This window comes from Heteronotia binoei, chromosome 20 (genome assembly GCF_032191835.1).
Source record: "Heteronotia binoei isolate CCM8104 ecotype False Entrance Well chromosome 20, APGP_CSIRO_Hbin_v1, whole genome shotgun sequence".
Taxonomy (NCBI): Eukaryota; Metazoa; Chordata; class Lepidosauria; order Squamata; family Gekkonidae; genus Heteronotia; species Heteronotia binoei.
The window spans coordinates 9,702,024-9,715,796 of NC_083242.1; the positions used below are offsets into that span (position 1 = coordinate 9,702,024).

A 13,773-nucleotide genomic window follows, 5' to 3' on the forward strand; every position below is an offset into this window, starting at 1 on the left:
GCAGCATATTGAGTAAACCATTTCCATTTCAGAGAATAAGACCTTCTGGTGGATGGTTTTCTGGCATTCAACAGAATGTGTCGGACTTCCACAGGAAAATCTAAAAACTGATCCTCCAAGCAGTTAGTCGCAGGAGTCCTGAATCGTGATGTAGGACCTTGCCATTCTGTTGGGAAAGAAGGTCTCGAGTTTGAGGGAAGCAATGAAATACGTTGTTGGAGAGAAGGAGAAGTGTGGTGAACCATGGTTGACGGGGCCACCAGGGTGTTATTAGTATGCAATTGGTCTGATCTAATTGAATTTTTTGGAGCGTTCTCATTATTAGTGGAATGGGTGGAAAGAGGTAATGGAGCGGTCCTTTCCACTGGTGGAGAAAAGCATCTCCCGCAGACTGAGTGGAAGGGGGACCTCGCATATAAAAATTTGTGCATTGGGCATTGTCTGGTGAAGCAAATACATCTATGACTGGACTCCGAACATTTTGAAGATTGGTTGGAGATAAGATCGTTTGAGTGTCCATTCGTTGGCGACTTAGAGTATCCGCTTGGATATTTTGGATCCCAGGTAGATGTACAGCTGTCAGATGTATGTTGTGGGCAATGCGCCAATGCCAAAGAGCTAGCGCTCTCTTGCACAGACGGGTAGATGCAGTACCTCCTTGTCGGTTGATATAGAACACAGTCGCAACATTGTCTGATGTGACTTGAATGTGTAGACCGTGAAGAGATAGCAGGAAAGATTTGAGTGCTCTGTGGACCGCCAGGAGTTCCAGACAGTTGATATGGAGGGATTTCTCGTAGGCTGTCAACTGTCCCTGCACTGTTAGGGTGTCGAAATGGACTCCCCAACCCCATCTCGAAGTGTCTGTCATGACAATGGCTGATGGAGGTGATCTCAGAAATGGCATTCCTGCCAGAAGGTGATCTTTTATTGTCCACCATTCCATTGCTGGAAGAATGTGATATGGAGCTGTTAGTAGGCTTCGCTGACGTTGACTGTGTGGATGGAACTACCAAACGAACCACGATTGTAGGGGTTTCATGTGAAGCCTTGCATTACAGAGGACAGAAGTCGTAGCCGCCATAAGACCCAGCATGCGTTGGAAGGTGAGACCTGTCTGGGTTGGGTGAGATATGATGGCATTGGCTAAGGTCTGAATATTGTGAACTCTGTCTGCTGGCAGATAGGCTTTGTGCGCTATCATTGATAGGCGTGTGCCTATAAATTGGATGTCCTGTGTCGGGACAAGATTGGATTTTTGAAGGTTGACTTGTAGGCCTAGAGAAGATAGGAGTGTAAGCGTGGTCGAAATGTTCTGTTGAAGCTGCTCTTGGGATTGAGCCACAATGAGCCAGTCGTCTATGTATGGGTATATGGAAATTTTCCATTGACGTAGTGACGCCACCACCACCACCATGCACTTGGTGAAGACCCTTGGTGCTGTTGATAGCCCAAAGGGAAGAGCCCGAAACTGATAGTGATTGTTCCCGACAGCAAACCTGAGGAATCTTCTGTGGCAATGGGTGATGGTAAGATGGAGATAGGCGACTTGGAGGTCTATGAGTGACGTGTCTGCTTTGACTTTGAATCATTGAATTTGGAGCAGGGTGACTAAACAAAAATTTCGAATCTGGTGTATGTATTTTGTATAAGGACTCAATACGTTTGGATGTTGGTGGAACTGATGCCGGCTTATCCCAAGCTTCCTTCAATGCTTCTAAATAAACAGGTAGCATCAGTAAGAAGGATCCTGCAGGCAAGTCAGCATGGACCAGGTCATGGACCACGTCCGATACCCTCGGCAAGTCTGTGGTTAGTTTTATGTTGAGTGTGTTTGCCATGTTCGTGAGTCCAGATAAGCCTTGGATCCCTCAGATGGAGATAGGTCAACTGGTTTTGTAATGTCAGATTCCGGTGATGTTGGAGACGAGACTGAATGTGATGACTCAGAGTTTTCAGCTTCAGAGTCCTCTTGGACTTCTACTGGAGTCGAGGGTCTGTCAAGTACCAGTGTTGTCACAGTTAGGGGTTTTGTCACCACGGTAGCTTGGTCTGAATGCATGGTATGTTTGGATGTCGAGGGAGCCGGCGATGTCTGCTTCGGTTCCCGTCGGTGTCGATAGTAGGCTTCATCCTGGTACTGGTGATGAGGGTCTCCAACATGTTTGTAACAATGAGCTTCTTCTCAATGGCGAGGTTGATAAGATTCCTCATGATATCGAGGTTGGTCTTCCTCACGGTAACGAGGTTGGTCACAGTCATCCTCACGAGGTTGGTCACGGTCATCCTCACGAGGTTGGTCACGGTACCTATGTCGGTATTCAATGGATGGAGATCTAGAAGGCCTGTAATAGTGATGCCGGTATGGAGATGGCGAACGAGATCTGGACTGCTGTAATAGTAGTATCAATCTCTACGTCGACTCGGAGACCTTTCTCGGTACCGACAGGCCGGAGATTCCCAATGAAGCAGGGAGACAGCAGAATCCTTAAATGTTCTTGGTGCCGACACCTCACGGAATGAATGCACCTCGAGAAGGTTGGCTCTTTGTTGGATTCGAGGTGATGGTTCCATAGACTCCGTGACTAAGATGTCTTCAGGCAGGGGCTCATGAATGGATGGTGACCGGGATCGAATCTGTATGATCTCGTCAGCAATCACATCAGTGGGCATCGAAAGTTCTGGTGGAACAATTGGTGCCGTAGATTTCGATACCGAGGTTTTCGGTACCGAGGTTGTAGTCATGGGGTCAGAAGCTGTAGGATCCAGCTGGGTCCTCGAAGTCAACTTCGATGTTTTCGACTCCTGCTGTCGCTTTAACGACTGTTCCAAGTGATGCTTTTTCTTGGAGTCGTCCAACTTTTTACTATGCTTGCTGGACTTAAGTTTACTGGGAGCTAATGCAACAGAAGCTGCCAGTTTCGCCACGTCCCTTTGCAGGGTCAGGGAAGGCGGTGAACTTTGGGACCCAGAAGCATGGGACATCACAGGGCACAATGAAGATTCTAAAACGTGACTCTTCAGCCTCGCGGTGCGGTTTTTTCTTGCCTGTTTCCTGAACTGGTTGCAATGGATACAGGCATCGGTTCTGTGGGCCTCTCCCAAACAAAACATGCACTGAGAGTGACTGTCTGTCGAGGGGATATTTGTCCCGCAGCGAGTACACTTTTTAAAAGTGGTTTTTGGATCCTTTCCTTCCATACGCCCGGGGGGGGGGGAGAGGGAAAGGTGAGGCGACAGTAAAGCGGGTTATTTATATATATATATATATATATATATATATATATATATATATATATATATATATAAACGATACCAATAGAAGAACGAAGAATAAGACGAAGGTGAAGACGAACGAGGAAGGACGATGGTAAAAGGTAAGAAGGCTAGCAAAGTTGAGGAGATGCAACGAGGAAGCACTATCCCGGGTGGCGGTTAGAAAGAAACTGGGTGGAGTGCCTTCCCCTCGCTCCAGGCATGCGCAGTGGATGCCTGCTCCCCAGAGCGGGAGGGAATGCACGCCATAAACACCTAAGCTAGCTTTAAATTCTCCCAGGTCGGGTTCGTTCCAGCGGGAAAACCCATGTGTGGAACTGCACAGAGACCACAATGAAGATCCCAAAATAGCTCTGTGGGTCCTAAATTCCAGGCTGTTCCTCCCTTTGACACTTTCCTTCATAAGCCAAGCTCCCAAGGCTGCACAAGGGCAACAAGACATTCAGATACCTGGCAAGTTTCACCACATCTTTCCCAGTGATCATCTTTTCCCCTTTTCATCAGGGGGCTTTTTTATTATCCCATGCTTCATATTTGACATAGTGATACACCATTCTATCATTATACAGTATGTCAATTTATATATTTTTTAAAAAAGTGCTCCCCAGTAGTTGGAGGGATAGCCACCATGGTGACTGCGAAAATGGAAATGGCCAAGACTTTTTTGTTCTTCTTCTGGGGAACACCTTGGAGTGGAATTCTGAAACCTCTTAGTGGAAACAAAATTCTCAAAAAAATGTTTAAAAGTTAATGAGGGGCACCCATGTGTTTTTGCTTCATTTCCCTCTTGAGAGTTCCAGCACCACTTTTTCCAGAAAAACAAGCCCTGGGAATGGCTGCTTTGTGAATGGGGCTGGGGAAAAATCTAGACTTTTCCACCCACAGAGCAGCAATTCAGGCTTTAATGAGACCCTTCCCAATGTTGTGTAGCAAATCAGGTTTGGGAAATGTCAGAGGAATCTCTGGGGAAAATTCAGGAGATGCACAGATGCAGGGGTGGGGGGAAGCCACTTCCAACATTAAACTTGGGGCAAATAACCGGTGTAGGAAAGGTCTTTATCTGGATGCTAGCAGCCTATGCATGTATGCAAGCTGGGAAAAGAGGGAAAACACTATAACCACCCTAAAGGTACATAGTCAGCATCTCCCTAAAGTCAAACGTGAAACGAGTAAAAACAAAAGATTGGTGGACCACAGTGCAGGAAAAGGGTACTGAAATCACTCCCAATTTCAGTTGCTTCCCTCTCCAGTACTGGAGCCTGCTGTGCCTATTAGCATAATACTGAAAAGCATCACCATAACGCTAAACCTATGAATCTCAATATTATTAGTAATCAGCAATTACTTTTTACATTCAACAGCTAGGAAACCAGGAGCAAAGAACCTGGCATGAAAACTCTGAATTATTGTCACTTTTCCATTATGTTCTGTTTCACATTGCAAACTGCCTGAGAAAAAAAATTAGTTGACCATCTATAATGTATGGCTTAGTATTACTGAATAGTTTTCGCTGTCTTTGGTGAATAAAATATGTGGTCTGAAAACCTATTTTCATCTGGTTTATTGTGAATTAAGTTAATAGCATCTCTCGTACGCGCTTCATTAATTCCAAGAATATGCTACCTAAGTAATTTATTAAAAATTCTTTTGACGAACCGTACTACTTGTGAATGGATTCCAATCACCACTGGCTCCAATCTTATTTTGAGCAAATACAGCAGACTAGAGAGTCATAGAAGGAGCAATTCTAAGAAGATCTGCTCAGAAGTTATTCCGATTTTATTCAATGGGACCTCTTCCAAGTAAAATGTCAATAGAACTGCTGCATAATATTCTTATGCTCAGGGCTTTGTTGTAGCAGAAGCTCCTTTGCGTATTAGGCCACACCCCTCTGATGCAGCCAATCCTTACAGTAGACCCTGTACTAAGACCTCTATAAGCTCTTGGAGGATTGGCTACATCAGGAGTACGTGGTCTAATATGCAAAGGAATTCCTGCCACAAAAAAAGTCCTGCTTATGCTCATGACCAACGTATTTCCTCATGCAGAACCTCAGTAGATATTCTTCATCTTCCCAATCACACTCTGTACAAATGAAACTCTTGAGATACAAACTTGCAATAAGATCGCTTAAAAAGTTGTGGACACTGATCAACTCAGAGGGGGATATAACAAAGCCTGTCACAATTGATACTTCTAGGATTCCAAGTTAAATTTGTCACGCTACAGTTCACCCTCTTCTATAATTATATACTCAAAAGGAATACTTTATATTATAACATCTTTCTCTCCCTTTCTATAGTTAAATGTTCCTACTGATGCTGGGAAAGACAGAAGGCAAAAGAAGAAGGGGATGGCAAAAGATGAGATGGCTGGACAGCATTACTGATATAACTAACATTAATTTGAGTGAACTTCAGAGGAGGGTAGAAGACAGAGGGCCTGGTGCAACTTGGTCCCTGGGGTCGCAAGGAGTCGGACTCAACTGTGCGACTGAACAACAACTTCATGCTAACATGCAAATTATAATGCAACACAAGTGAGTCTCCAGTCCTTAGAACACCAGTTCATTTCTATTGGATTCTTGAGTAACACAGTTGAATTTTTAGATTTCTTCAGAAACTGTCATTTTCTCCTTCCATAACCCTAACAACTGAACGTTTTCATGGACTTGTGGTGTCTTCTCTAAAATCTATAGAAACTAGACACATAAATCTTCCATAAGACCAATAACACAGCTGCCTCCTAAGCATACTTTCCATCAAGTTCAATGGGAACTTACTCCCAAGTAAGTATTCATCAGGGTTGCAGTACTATATACAAATAGTGCAGGATTTCACCTTATAATACCAAGTGATACATAAGCGTATGAATCCTCCAGTGCAAGATTAAGGTTACTTTCACCACTCAGCCATAGAAAACAATTCTCTCTCTCTCTCTCTCTCTTTTTGTTAAAGGTCACTTTAATTGTTTCACATGCATATGCATATAAGTCTGGCCTCACCACAGACTTCAGGAAACCCAATTTCAATAGCTGTTCAAATATTTGTCTCACAAAAGGTCACAATGATGCTTAGCAAAAACATTTACAAAAACAGAAAAATGTAGCTCCAGAGATTAACAAGGTGGTTTGGGTATAAACATATTATCCAGCTGAGGTTTACAGGCCTCTGTTCTTCAAAACAGTTCAGGGGGAAGAGCTGAGAGCATATTGAGGGGGAGGGGTGTAAGGAGGCAGATTTAAAAGGCTACAGGGGATTGCCAAAGAGTGTTTCAGAATTTCATTGAAACAGTAAACGCTGACAAGGCAGGTCTGGGCAGGATCAGCTGCCTAGCTCCTCCTCTTACCACTCAAACTGTCCAATCACTTGGGCCATGTTCTTCCCCATGCAACACCAAGAAAGAGGGGGGTGGAGAGGGTGCTGGGCAATCCTGCAAGCTTCTGTGTGTGGGGGGGGGGGGGGTGTTCAGTGTGAGTTAGATGAGGGGGGGGGACTCCTAGAGCACAAACACAGACCCCTTGGCTCTCTGCAATGCAAGAGAGACAGAGAGAAGCTTGGGTGGTGTTCAGCCTCAAACATCTTGGCAGCCAATCCGGGACCTTGTTTGGTTTCCAATTCTTTTAAAACAATCCACATGGAGGAAAACAAAACTGGACCCAGAAAGAATAACCGGGGAATAGCTTTTGTTGGTTAGAAAGGAAACGCCCGGGGGCCCGGAACTCAACGCCCTTGCATGAGTAAACTTCTACACGCTACTCGCAGGAAGACACCCTCACTGGAGACCTTCAGCGGAGGGCCAAGCAAACAGCATCAGGCCAGCTTGACAATCGGTGGACAAATGAACTCACAGGGGGAGGGGGGGGGGAGGGGGAGACGACGCCAAAAGTGAAAGCGGCGTTTGTGTTCATCAGGTTGTTCTGTGCAACCAGCTGTAACGCTAGAGCCCACGCTTTTAAATCCCCACCCCCCACTCTCACACATACACACTCTGTCGAAGTATTCTTGAATTGACATATATTGGGGCATTTAAAGGCAAACAAGCGAGATTCAAAGGGCCTGGCGCGGGCTCTGTGAAGTCTATTGTTCCCCTCGGCTCTGCCGACGACCTATAAAGATTCTTGATGTGGAAATTGCTGAGACACGAATCAATCGCGCCGTTTGTCTGGCCTCGACCTGGTGGCTGGCAATCCGAAGGCGCCCCTGCTGGAACCGACGCTCCCAAACATACAAGGGTATTCATTTCCCTCTCTGGCTGCCTCTCTCTCGCTCCCTCTCTTCCCAAAACATGCCCTAAGCCGGCAGATTTACGACTCCCGTTCCTCTTGACAGTTTAGTTCCATGCATTTTGTGTACATGACACCACCCAGCCAAGGGAGTTAACTCTTGCGTTGCCTGGAAATGGAGCTGCGTCCACTCTCTCCCTCCTCCCCAAAGCAAGCAGTGAGGGGGTAGGGCAGAGGGGCAGCGATGCCACCTCCTAGGGCTGCCTTAGGAAGGCGGAGACCCCTGCACATCGACCCTGTGGGTTCGGGAGGAGGCTGCAGCGCTGTGGAGACCGGAGAAAGCCAGGCCTCCCCGAGCGGCAGAACGTTTGACACCTTTTTTTAATGCAGTCTTTGGGAGGGGGGGGGGCGGTGTAGGTGGGAAGACAGGAGCAGCCCCCTTACCTTGAGCCAGCGCTTGCAACATGTGCAGCTGAAGGAGCAGCAACGCCCACCATCGCCGGCAGAAGAAGGCGAAGAAGCAGCAGCAACAGAAGTTTAACTGGAGCATCGCTCGATCCCGCCAACTATTCCTCGGCGGAGCGACGGCTCGGTGCCTTCTCTGCTCCTGGGCCACTCTTCCCGCACCGACTCCGGTGCCCTCCGGCCTCCTGACCCCTCCAGCCCCGGAGGCCCGGCTCTCTTGGGGGTCTAGGGGAAGAGGAAGAGGGGGTGCCTCCTGAAGTTTTCCAAGCACGGCCCCCCCAGCCTGGAAGGAGGCGAGTTCAGGGCCGGCTTTGCACGCCAAACGCAGGCAGCATCCCCGGTGCATGCCTCTCCTATAATCCACGGCAGCACCGACTGCACCAAAACAAGCAGGCAGGGACGCCGCGCATATGTCCTGCCAGCTTCTGCAGACCCACACGGAGAGAGTTTTTGGTGCGTGCGCCCTGGTGGTAACTTTCCGGGAGTCAGTATTTTCAATAGATGTGGCTTTTGGAAGAAGCAAAAAATTGCAATCGCGTCTCTAGCCCCCTAAAGAAGCACACACGCCACCCCTGGCCCTAGGAGGAGGGAGAGACGGCTCCATCCAAGCCCAGCAGCCGACAACCACCGGCAGACGATCCGGAGAGCACCTTCCCTTCCATACCGCAAAGACAAGAAAACTGGTCCCTCTGGCGATTAAGCCCGGCTAGGTCCCTGCGCTTCTGCGCCTCTCTCCATCGCAGCCGCCGCCGCCGCCTCCGCTGGAAGTTCTCAGTTCTTGAATAAGTCATTCAGTCTCGCCGAGAGACAAAAGCAGAGAGGTTCGCGTTACTCCCAAGGAGTCATCGCATCCCCCCCCCCCGCCAAGACAGACCACGCTGACAGGTTTCAGTCCCCCCCCCCTCCTCTTACACACACCCAACACGCACGGTCATCATCACCAGCCCACCTCCTGGCGCTGCTTTGCAAAAGCCGATTTCCCTCCCGAGAAGGAATCCTCTTGCAGCGCCCGGGAGCTTCCAGGATCCAGGCAGCTCCAGCCGAGCCAGGTAAACTGAGCCGCTCTTTCGCAGCTGGCTTTTTGCAACCGGCTCGCCGCCAATGGGAGGGGAAGGAGGGAGGGAGGAAGGGCAGGCGGGCAGGGTGTCTCTCTTGAACTCTGGCCCCTCTCGAGAGAAGGTGGGGGAACCCTGATCCGATTCCCCCTCCCGCGGGGAAAGGAAGCCGCCGAAGCGCGCTCACCTCCCAGCTGCGCGCAAAAACCAAGGCTCGCCTTGCCTCTTCCTCCTCCTCCTCCTCCTCCTCTTGAGGACCGAAGCGGCGCTGGCGAGCGCAGAGGATGTGGCCGCCGCAGGAGGTGGCCCGGAGGGAGGCAGCAGCAGCCCCCAAGGTGAAAAGCAGCAGCAGCCGCCTCGGCGTGGCTGGAGAGTCGCTGGTGGTTGCAGGAGCCCCGCGGGAGGGGTCGGCCTAGTGCCTTCCTCGAGCTGTAAACACAAGACAGGCGGCGAGCTGGAGAAGCTGCCCTTGGCGGCACCAGGAGCCGGAGAAAACCCCAACCTCATTGCAGGCTGGGCAGGAGACATGCATTCGCAGCTGGCCTCTGGGGATAAAACGACCGGCGCCTTCCCATCCCTGGCTGGAATTGGGGAGGGGGCTCCTTCTCCTCCTCTCCCCTCTGCCAGTATTTATTTTTAACTCTTTGCAAGCTGCCGCCCCGTACTTCTGGGACTTGCTCCCCAGTCCCCAAGGACTGCTGCGTAATTCTGGGGAAAGAAGGACGTGGAAACGAGACAGAAGGGCGCTCTCCTTCGGATCAAACGCTTCGTTTCCAAGCTTCACGGATCTGGTGGGAATTGAAGGCTGCCAGGCTGCATTAGGAGCGAGCCTCCGAAACTCGGGGGGACTTACCCCTCCTGTAAGAGTTGTGCATTCTCTTCACACCTGGTCCTGCCCCCTCCCAAATCTGCACTGAAGCCTAGACCTCACTTTACTTACATGTAATTCATATGGTTTCAACAGGATTTAGTTCTGAGGAAATACTGTTATGGCACTCTTGTGCCCAGGTTTCTTATTCACACCCCCAGACTATTTCCTACTTTGGCCTTCCAGATTTCTACTATTATGCCTATTCCTACAAGCTTGGTTTTTTTGCTATCTTCTGGGCATGCAGCAGGAGAGGTCAGGGGGTTTGAGGAGGAGGAAGTAGTTGTGAATTTCCTGCATTGTGCAGGAGGTTGGACTAGATGACCCTGGAGATCCCTTCCAACCCTATGGTTCTAAGTTTCCCAAAGCTACACCCCATTCCTCTTGGCCTGTCCTTTACCCTTTCACACTTCTCTTTCCTTTATCCCCCCCCCCACTTTGTATACCTTCCTTAAGGCTGCACATCTCTCTCCTTTCTTTTTTAGCCAATGCATGGGGAGAACCAAGAGATCTATCAATAACAAGTGGACTGCCTTGAGACACCCCCTCCCCCCAACATCCACTTTCTGGTTCCTAAGACAGGCTCAGGGACAGGAATTTACATCCCCAGTGCTATGCAAACATATACATTATTTCTTGAGTTTTGGCAAGAAAGGCAGATTATAAATAAAGTTAATAAATCTAGGTTGGGCAGTTCTGAGAAGGCACAACTCTGAGAAAGGAAGGGACAGAGCCTGGCCCAGGGATCACCCAGGGGTGAAACAATGGGGGTGGGGTGGGGAGGAAGAGAGTTGGATTTATACTCTGCTCTTCACTACCTTGTGGAGTCTCCAAACGGCTTACAGCCTTCTTCTCCTCACAGCAGACATCCTGTTAGGTAGGTGGAGCTGAGAAAGCTCTGAGATAACTGGGACTGACCCAAGGTCACCCAGCTGGCTGCATGTGGAGGAGGAGTGAGGAATAGGACCTGGTTCTCCAGATTATAGTCCTCCAATCTCATCCACTACACCATACCAGCAGGAACCTAGTACTCAGAAATAGAGCTGAAAAGTCAAAGAATGGGTATATAAAAATCATCCAAAAAAAGTATAAGTAGTAGAAGAAGAATTGCAGATTTATACCCCACCCTTCTCCCTGAATCAGAGACTCAGAGCTGCTTACAATTTCCTATGTCTTCTCCCCCTACAACAGACACCCTGTGAGGTGGGTGGGGCTGAGGGGGCTCTCACAGCAGTTGCCCTTTCAAGGACAAGCTCTCTGAGAGCTATGGCTGACCCAAGGCCATTCCAGCAGGTGCAAGTGGAGGAGTGGGGAATCAAACGGTTCTCCCAGATAAGAGTCCGCATACTTAACCACTACACCAAACTGGTATATAAAGAATGGTGCCTAGGGTTCAAAAGTATATGAAAACCAGCAATGCTTTGGGGCACAACATTTTGGTGTTGACTGTGAGTTACGGAACAGCTTACCAGGGGTGGTAAAGAAGGCCTTGGCTTCGTTGATTTTCCGGAAGCAGTGTAAGGCAGAAATGTTTAGGCATGCCTTTTAAAAAGCCTTTGGGCATCTCATGACTGTTTTAGTGTTTAATGCAGAAAACGGACAATATTTTAGGCTGTAGGTAGGTGGTGCTAATTGCTGTGCCACAAATGTGGATAGTTTGTAATTATGCAGTCATTCATGTCTGTGATCCTTTTGGAGTCCCTGGCTGAAATGAAAGGCAGGATATGAATGCAATGAATACACAAAAGTCATTAAAAATACTGATTAAGTCAAGGTGCACAGTTCTTTCCCCTTTCATACTCAAGAGTCTAAACTAGAGTCCCAGAGTTTAATGCACCTTGCTTGCTTACCAGGGAGTAAATCTCACTGTATTCAGTAAACATTACAATAGGCACCAAAGATCAGTGCTGCCCAATCTTATAATTAAATCTGAGTTCAATGGGTGAGCAGAGTATCGCAAGCAAAATATGCTTCTCTTTCTCTTTTCCTCCCAAGCTACCATTGACACCGCTCAGATCTTTTATCTAATCTACAAAGTTTGTGTTTCTTCCAGGAAACACACACAAACTCACACAAAACCAAAACAATAACAGACTTAAAGCACCTGCCTAGGACACCAGACTAAAACTTGTGGGCATTTTAGTTGTTTGTTTGTTTAAAGGCAACCAAGGAAGCAACATCATAGAGATGCCTACAAAATTATGCAGCAAGCAGCACATAGCGAAAGTGAACAGGAGAAACTTTCTCTCTCCCCCGAATAACGAGGGTTCAGTCTAGCTCTATGAAACTAACTGGCAGCAGGTTCAAGGCAGACTAATGGAGGTACTACATCATATAAGAGAGATCGTGGAACTCACTGCCGCAAGATGTGCTGCTGCCTTAGCTAAGTATAAAAAGTCGTTAGGTGTACGCAAGATGAGTCATCTTTAGCCGGGACTGCCAGCAGGGGGATGGAGCTCCAGGCTGGGAGACTCCTGCAAATTTGGGAATGGAGCCTGGAGAGGACAGGGACCTCAGTGGGGGACAATCCAACAGAATTAGGCCTCTAGCTAGGAATGGGGGAGGACAGTTGCCAGATCCAGGTTGGAAAGCTCTTGGAGATCTGGGAATTGAGCCTGGGGAGCATAATGCCATGAAGACCACCCTCCAAAATACCTATTTTCTCCAGGGAAATTGATCTCTGGAGAACAGCTGTAATTCCAGGGGGTCTCCAGCAGCGTTTCCTCAGATTTAGCGTGAGCTACCTCAGAGATTTTTTTTAGCCTCCAGCTCACAGATTTTTGCATTAGCTCAGGAAGGATGACCCCAGAGCACAATCATTTATGCAGTAGCTCACAACTTTAATGCTAGGAGCTCACAACTTTAATGCCAGTAGCTCGCAAAGTAGAATTTTTGCTCACAAATGTGGGGAACGTTGGATTAGAAAAATTTGGAGAACGTTGGTCTCCACGTCCCACCTGTAGGCTAGCATCCCTACATAAGAGTCCACCCTCCAAAGCATCCATTTCCTCCAGGGGAACTGATCTCTGTGACCTGAAGACAAGCAGTAATTCCAGGGGATTCCCAGGTTCCACCTGGAGTCTGGCATCCCAAACTACAGGAGCTCTGGTTTGCAGAAAAATGCTTCTGAGGGCCAAATGCTGAAGAGCAGCCAAGCAGGGGCATGCTGTTGCCAGCAGGTTCTGTTTCAATGGCTTCTCTGCAACATCTGGCTGGCCACTTGTCAGCAACCAGATGCTGGGCAAGACGGGCCATTGGTCTGATCCAACATGGTTGCTCTGACGTCAAGTTCGCCTTTATGGAAATGTGTCCTGAAGTTATGTCGCTATCCACTCTGAGCCCGTTTCTGGGAAAGGGTGGGATATAAATTGACTAAAACAAATTATAAAATAAAATGAAGGGCCAAGTGTGACAAGAAATTGTGCCAAGAGGCTGAGATAAGAAGAGGTTGGCAAATGAGGGCTGTTGCTAGTACTTCGCTTGTGGCATCTGCCACTGATTGTTGGCAACAAGATGCAGGCTAGAAGGGAGCTTTGGTCTGCTCCAACATGGCTACCCTTATGTCAACCTCAGACTGAAATGCATGAAAAACTTGTTCGTTTACACCAGTAAGGGATTATAAAGGAACTAGAGTTTCACACCCGCTTGCCTGCTCTCCACAGAGGAAAAACGTGAGGAGAGAAAGAAAAGAACCACCCTCCTCCCCTCAATTCTCCTCAGACACTGACTGGAGAGGCGAGCAACTGCGAGACCTTCCCGCCTCCTCCAAACCCCGCCTCCCTGCTCAGCCATTGGCCAGAGCGCGCGAGAGGCGAGCGCGGAAAAAAGAGGCACCGCGCGCAGGAGCTTAACGGCCGGACGGAGGAAGAAGTGCGCGTGCGCGG

General features: G+C 48.5%; 1 protein-coding gene across 1 annotated transcript in view; it reads right to left on the minus strand.

The window, feature by feature from the left end:
* Window positions 1-8,101, minus strand: part of SDK1 (sidekick cell adhesion molecule 1) — a 936,924-nt gene extending 928,823 nt beyond the window's left edge. The window contains exon 1 of the mRNA XM_060260466.1: window positions 7,946-8,101. Within this exon, the coding sequence (XP_060116449.1) occupies window positions 7,946-8,051 (106 nt within the window). The 5' untranslated portion in view covers window positions 8,052-8,101. The remainder of the gene's footprint in view (window positions 1-7,945) is intronic.
* Between the last annotated feature and the right edge of the window lie 5,672 nt (window positions 8,102-13,773).